This window comes from Cavia porcellus, unplaced genomic scaffold, assembly GCF_034190915.1.
Source record: "Cavia porcellus strain 051 isolate PalLab524CR breed Dunkin Hartley unplaced genomic scaffold, mCavPor4.1 scaffold_31, whole genome shotgun sequence".
Taxonomy (NCBI): Eukaryota; Metazoa; Chordata; class Mammalia; order Rodentia; family Caviidae; genus Cavia; species Cavia porcellus.
The window spans coordinates 3,096,985-3,104,641 of NW_026947514.1; the positions used below are offsets into that span (position 1 = coordinate 3,096,985).

At 37.6% G+C, this 7,657-nt stretch overlaps 1 protein-coding gene across 1 annotated transcript; it reads right to left on the reverse strand.

Annotated features, from left to right (window-relative positions):
- Positions 1 to 450: 450 nt before the first annotated feature.
- Positions 451 to 2,792, reverse strand: LOC134474126 (endogenous retrovirus group K member 18 Env polyprotein-like). Its single transcript, XM_063240785.1, has 2 exons — positions 2,604 to 2,792; positions 451 to 2,073 (listed from the first exon to the last, which is right to left on the reverse strand). Exon 2 carries the CDS (start codon positions 1,914 to 1,916, stop codon positions 876 to 878), a length of 1,041 nt encoding a protein of 346 aa, XP_063096855.1. The 5' UTR covers positions 1,917 to 2,073; positions 2,604 to 2,792; the 3' UTR covers positions 451 to 875.
- Positions 2,793 to 7,657: the final 4,865 nt, after the last annotated feature.

Genomic DNA, 7,657 nt, shown 5'->3' on the forward strand with positions numbered 1-7,657 from the left:
ACTTACATTTTCAGTTTCAGTAATTGCTATTGGGTTATCCAGGAGGTTTGTATCTTCTTGGTTCTGCTTTGGTAATTCGTATGTTTCTAGGAATCTCTCCATTTCTTCTGTATTTTCCAGCTGAGAGACTGAAGATTTTCAAAGTAGGTTTTGATGATTTTCTGAATTTCCACAAGATGTGTAGTAATTTCTCCCTTTTCATTCCTCATTGTATGAACTTGAGTTTTTCTCTTCTTTTCTTGATAAGATTGTTTAGAGGTTTACCAATTTTATTTTTTCTTTCAAAGAATCAACCCTTTGAGTCATTAATTCTTTATATTGTTTTCTTAGTTTTAATTGTTGTCGTGAGTGTCTAGGGCACTCTGAACTCCGGGCAAGGTAAACACACACGCACGCCTTGTCGGGACACGGGGGGTACAGCGCTTGGAAAAGAAAGACAGGAGAGACACCTTTGCTGTCTGCACCGCGTTACACTGCACTGCACTGCACTGTACGCACAATCTTTATTTTAGGATTCATATATAGTAAACCCGATCAATTCACAGAGCCCAGATAATTAAGTAGTGAAAAGGCATTCTTTGTGGCAAGCTACAACGTGACAGACTACAATGTTTATTCTAAAACTATCTAAGTGAAGTAAATAATCACAACCAGTTCTCACAACTTCTCTAGCCCAGGAAGAAATTCATTAGCTCAAGAATGTTGTTAATTTGTCTGCTGTTAGTGTCACAAAGGGTGGCCAGCCACTTCCTCAAGACTTCTGCAAAACAAAGCCAGCTCACAGTATGGATTCCAGAGGGTGAGGGCTCACTGAGAACAGGCATTCCCGTTCTACCTCCTTCTCGCATACCAGGGCGGCTATTGTAAATTGCAGGTTAGAGGGGGTTGGGCCTACAAAGTGACACCTCATCCCCCACACTTCCTTCCTTTTTATTTTTTAACAACAATTTCCATAAGATCAGGTTATTAATAGTATTTCGTCTTATGCAGTAAAAATACACAAGAACTATGGCAATGAGAACTATAATTAAACTAAGTCCCATGCCACTAAAAGTGTGGGTAATGCTCTGCCAGATTCCTTTGGAATCTAATCCTTTCAAAGATTGAGCAAGCAATTGCGCGAATTGTGCTAGAGATTCATCATCATTTTGCTTTGCAAAATCCTTGTCAATTTGATTATGCAAAGATTCTATTTCCTCCTGGGCAGAGGTGTTTCCATTTAAATACATTCTAATCATTTCCCATTCATGTTCTGTCTGATTATAAGGTCGTTGGGTTATACAGAAAGTAGTTGAATTCCAATCACATTTTAAAAACACTTGATGCTGAAGAGCCAATATTTTTCTACCCATCCATTCAACTGTTTGTTTAAGGAGGTCTATTTGTTGTTGTAGTTTGGCGTTTATTTGCCACTGAGTTAACCAAAGTTCATGAGAATTCTCATGCCATAATTCGACAACATGTTTTTCTTGCAAAGAGGTATGTAAAGCTACTCCTGAGACTGCTGCTAGAGAGGCTACAGTTATCAGACTTAACAGTACAGCAACCACTATTCCAATAAATCTTTTTGTACGTTTTAACAGATGTTTAAAAAATTCAGTAGTAACAGAAATTACCGGGTCTTGAGACCAAGGTCGAGTTAAATTTACAGGCAACCAAATATGAGTTTTTTGTTGTAACAGCATAACTGTATAAGGCTTAGTGAAATTTAGTGTGCTATTTAAGCATGTAAACAATTGACAATTTAAACAAGTACAAGAAAAATGTGTAAAATTAAAAGTTCCCACTAAAAAGACATAAGGCAGAGGTGCACAAACAGTAATATTATACATTTTAAACCTAGTAAAATTATAAGTAGTAGATACAGATCGACTAGTCCCTGAATATGAAACATTGTACAAGGTTACAGGTTGCATAGCGGCTGGGATCTTCCAAATATGATTTTGAAGGTGATGAGGGTATTCTTCGGCTGCAACAGCAGGGTTAGCGATTCCACCATCTCCCCACCACAAGAGAGCCGTCTTTTGTTGAAATATAGGAGCTCCGTCAGTTATTTTCTTTGGATCTGGAAGACTATACACAACAGAGAGATTACATCTTGTCTCATTCCATTCAGCACATCCATTAACGAATTTTCCAAATGGTCCCCAAATAATATACCCATCAATATTTTTAGCAAATTTTCCCATACATAGTTGCCAAATTATGGGATTATAAGAAATATTTTTATAAGTGAATTCAGGGCATACAGGAAATGTATTTGTATCAGGTGCTGTTAAATTTTTCCAGGTAACATTAAAGGTTTGAGCAGCCAAGGCTTGAAGCCTTGTCCTTTTGTTGCCTGCTTTTATTCCATGTTGAATCCAATACTGCCATCCCAGAGGGATGCAAGGCGGTTCCCCAATGCAAATAGGCCTTTGATTACCATAATAAGTAAAATTGAATAGTGTCCCATCATCTTGATTGTGGGGGGTTAAATCAGCCCACGGTGCTGACAAAATTTCTCTAGGTGTGGTATAAAGTAAAATATCACTAGTTCCCCATTTTACAGGTTCTAATAAAGGGGGGTTTGGAATATATGCCCAGTACGAATGCGGAGGTACCTCAGTCCCCGATGCAACGGTGAGCAAGGCACATAAAGCTAAAAACAAGTTTTCGGGGTTTAAAGGCTTTCCTGCTTGAAGGACAAGCCGTTGCCCTTCTATGGTCAATTTCTTTAATTGTCCCCATGTAGGGAGGGGATTTAAATTTGGTCGCTGTGAGCGGCGGGATTTTCTTAGCTGTAATCTGGCCATGGCTGCGATAGGAACAAACTCAGCATCCTCAGCTTCTAGCTGGTTTCGCGCTCGCTTCTGAAGGCACGGTTCCGGTTCCTTGGGGAGTTGTCTCCGGGGCTGGTGAACAGGATCTGGAGACGCGGGTCCTGATCCATCGTCCAGGGACCCACTGCTGAATTCCATTTTCTGTGGAGATATAACCAAAACCTTTCCCCCTATAGAGCAATGTGCCCCTCTCCCATTCAGCCTCTGGAGCTGTTTTAGTCCAAATAGGTTCATTAATCACAAAAGGCTGTTGTTGCTGTTCAAAATGTTTTTCAGCTCTTGTTAATATTTCACCTTGTGGTAAATTGAGAAAATTTAAAATAAACAATGCTTGATGCAGTAATGTTTTTGGACTGTTTTGCAATTTAAACAGTATTGGTATCTGAATATCCTCCTGACTCCTCCTTTTTAATTTTTTAATTTGCAACTTAAGAGTGCCATGTGCTCTTTCAACAATAGCTTGACCCTGGGGGTTATATTCAATCCCTGTAATATGAATAATATTATGGAGATCACAAAATTGTTTAAATGTTCTGCTAGTATAAGCAGGTCCATTATCTGTTTTGATTTTAGAAGGAATTCCCATAACTGCAAAAGTCTCCAATAAATGTACAATAACATTTTTAGTGGATTCTCCCTGTTGAGCAGTAGCCCATAGAAATGAAGAATAGGTATCAATAACTACATGTACATAAGAAAGCCGACCAAAAGAAGGTACATGTGTAATATCCATTTGCCATAATTCATTAGGTTGAGTTCCTCGAGGGTTGACACCTGCGGGAATAATTCTTAAATGTAATGGTCTACAAATAGGGCAGGCTTTTACAATCTGTTTAGCTTTTGTAAAAGGTATCTTATATTTAAGATGCAAATGTCCTGCATTTGCATGATTAAATTGATGTTCTTCAACGGGTGTGGTGAACATAACTAAGGAATCCACTGCATTGTTACCTGATACTAATGGTCCGGGTAACTGAGAATGAGAACGTAAATGAGTAATAAAATAAGAATGATTTCTTTTTTGAACATGTATTTGTAAATTTTGAAATAAAGACAATAAAGCAGGCTTATTAGAATATAACACAGCTGAATAGATATTTGTCACTACTCCAACAGAATAGGCCGAATCGGCTATAATATTAATAGGTTGGTTATGAAAATCTAAAAACACTTGTAATATAGCAAAAAGTTCATTTTGTTGTACAGAGTTAAAATTTGTCTGACGTACCCAGTAAGATTTTTGAGTCCAATATGCAGCTTTATTTTTAGATCCATCTGTAAATATAGTCAAAGCTTGTGGAATTGGCTGTACAGCTAATAAGGTATTAACCACAAATTGTTGACGTCTAAAAAAATCCCATAATTTACTTTTAGGAAAATGATATGAAAAAGTTCCCATGAAATCTGTTAAAGCAATTTGTAAGGTTTCAGTAATTGACAACAAATATTCCCATTGTTCCTTAGTTAAAGGGATAACTATATTGTTTATATCTTCTCCTATCAAAGTTATAGAACGAGCTCTACCATTCATAATTAAAGCTGCAACCATGTCAATATAAGGCATAACATTTTTAGATTGCTTAGTTTTAGTGAATACCCATTCTACTGGCATAGCATTTTGACCTAAAACTGCAGAGGGATATTGAAAAGTATTAATAATATATAAAGTTAGAGGCAATTTAGGATCAATCCTAATTAAAAATGCATCCTTAATTCGTTGTTCTACAAACTGTAATTCTTGCTCTGCTTTTGTTGTTAAAGAACGAGGGCTGGATGGATCTGAAGAGCCCTGTAGAGTAGCAAACAAATGCTGTAATGCATGGGTAGGAATACCTAGTGTGGGACGAAGCCAATTAATATCCCCTAATAATTTTTGAAAATCATTTAAAGTGGATAACTTATCTCTCCTAATAGACATTTTTTGTGGAATCACCTTTTGTCTAGTAAGAATATATCCCAAATAATGACTAACTTCTTCCTTTTGAATTTTATCCTGTGCTATTACAAGTCCAAACGGAGAAAAATATTGAGGTAAAGTTTTTAAAATATCTTTTAAAACATTTCTATCACTATATCAGCATTTTTGTCTTGCCTTTTTCGCACAACCTTCCATAAACCACATGTGCCACTGTAAATATTCTGGCTCCTTTAAAAGAATTTTGGCCAAGGCTTTCCAATCATAAGGAGCAAGATTACCATAGTGATCTGCTACCGATGTTATTAATTCTCTAGTGTAATGAGCCTGAGGGCCATAAAGGGTTACAGCCTTTTTTAATTTTGCTAAATCATCCATATTAAATGCTTCCCATCTAGGGGGAACTGCCTCTCCATCTATTGGCTGAGGTCTGATTACAGGGAAAGCAAAGGCAGGCTTTTCCTCATCAGAATCCCCTAATTTTGGTAAATCAGCCAAAGCTAGCTTGGCTTTACTCCAATTAGGGTTAGATGGAGGAGGTGCAGAGGGAACTATAGGCGGGTTTTGCTTAACGGAGAGTTGTTTCACCTCTTGTGTTAAATGTTGTATAGCCCGTAAAATTGGGCGATTGTCATAATTTGATATTGCTGCGGCAGCTAAAGCTGAGTCGGCTGTAGTGGATTTTACTTTTAGTTTGGACGCCTTTTCACTACTTAAAGCGATAGCGTCATTTTGAACTACATTCTGCTCCTCCTCTGTGAGGGGCAATTCCTGAATAACTGGCTTAATTTCTAGTTGAAGATTTTCTACAATATGTTCATCTTCCATAGCTTTTAATAAAGAGTACACAACCGACCAAATAGCCCAAAAACGTAAAGGAATCTTTTCCTCCTGTTGCATAGCCCTTTCTATACTAACCCTTGCCTTCCTCCATACTTCTACATCCAAAGTTCCTTCATCTGGAAACCAAGGATTATATTCTTTAATTGTATCAATACACATATCCAAGTCAGCTGACCTGAGCGATATGCCATATATAGATAATAAATGTTTAAGAATTTTTAAGAAAGGAGAGGAAGCAGATTGTCCCATTTCCCCGTAATAAAATTATACTTACCTTCCTAAGCGACCTTCGGAGTCCCTGAATTCGGGCGCCACTTGTCGTGAGTGTCTAGGGCACTCTGAACTCCGGGCAAGGTAAACACACACGCACGCCTTGTCGGGACACGGGGGGTACAGCGCTTGGAAAAGAAAGACAGGAGAGACACCTTTGCTGTCTGCACCGCGTTACACTGCACTGCACTGCACTGTACGCACAATCTTTATTTTAGGATTCATATATAGTAAACCCGATCAATTCACAGAGCCCAGATAATTAAGTAGTGAAAAGGCATTCTTTGTGGCAAGCTACAACGTGACAGACTACAATGTTTATTCTAAAACTATCTAAGTGAAGTAAATAATCACAACCAGTTCTCACAACTTCTCTAGCCCAGGAAGAAATTCATTAGCTCAAGAATGTTGTTAATTTGTCTGCTGTTAGTGTCACAAAGGGTGGCCAGCCACTTCCTCAAGACTTCTGCAAAACAAAGCCAGCTCACAGTATGGATTCCAGAGGGTGAGGGCTCACTGAGAACAGGCATTCCCGTTCTACCTCCTTCTCGCATACCAGGGCGGCTATTGTAAATTGCAGGTTAGAGGGGGTTGGGCCTACAAAGTGACACCTCATCCCCCACAAATTGTGTGCATTTCTGCGCTGATCTTTGTAATTTCTTTCCTTCAATGAGTGTTGGTTAACACTTGTCCTTCTTTTTCTACACGTTTGAGGTGTAGCAGTAGGTTGTTTATTTGTGCTTATTCTGTTTCCCTGATGTGACAGTTTGGTGTTATATATTTCCCTCTTAGGACTTCTTTCATTGCATCCCACAGGTTCTGATATGTTGTATCTGAATTTTCATTTAATTGTAGATGTTGTTTAATTTCTTCTTTAATTTCATCTATGACCCACTGGCTGCTGAGGAGGGTGTTCTTTAATTTCCGTGTGTTTATACAGGTTTTATTGTTTCTTTTGCCATTAATTTCCAATTTCAGTACACTATGGTCAGATAACATGTATGGAATAATTTCAATTCCCTTGCATTTACTTAAGCACGTTTTTGGGCTAATATATGGTCTATTTTAGGGACTGTCCCATGTGCAGCTGAGAAGCATATATATTTTGATGCTATTGGGTGAAATACTCTGTAAATGTCTATTAAGTCCATTTGTCGACAGGTTTGATTCAGTTCTGCTATTTCTTAGCTGACTTTCTATCTAGTTGATCTAACTCTTTGTGACAATGAGGTATTAGGGCCCATAGTTACAGTTACTGTGTAGTTGATTTTTCATGTTTATCAATATTGGTCTTACATAGTTAAGTGGTCCCATATTTGGTGCATATATATTTATGATTGCTATCTCTTCCTGTTGAATTTTTCTCCTAATGAATATGCAGTGACCTTTATCTCTTTTGATCATTTTTGGTTTGAAGTTCACATTGTGTGCAAACAAAATAACTACCCCTACTTTTTTTCTGGATTCCTATTGCATGGGATATTGTTTTTCCTCCTTTGGCTTTCAGTATATGAGTTTCTTTTTCAATTAAATGTGTTTCTTCTATACAGCATATTGTTGAATTTTGTTTCTTGATCCATTTTGTCAATCTGTTTCTTTTAATTAGTGAATTGAAGCCACTTACAATGATGGTTATAAATGATATGTATTAGCTCATCTTTGTCATGTTATTCTCCTGTTGTTGGTTTCCTGTTTTTTCCCTTTGTTTAATTGCTTGTCTGGCCTGGTGGTTTCTTTCTGGGTTTGTTCTGGGAATTGTGGTCATTTTTATCTCTATCTGGAAAATCTTCCAATTTCTAAGATTGGC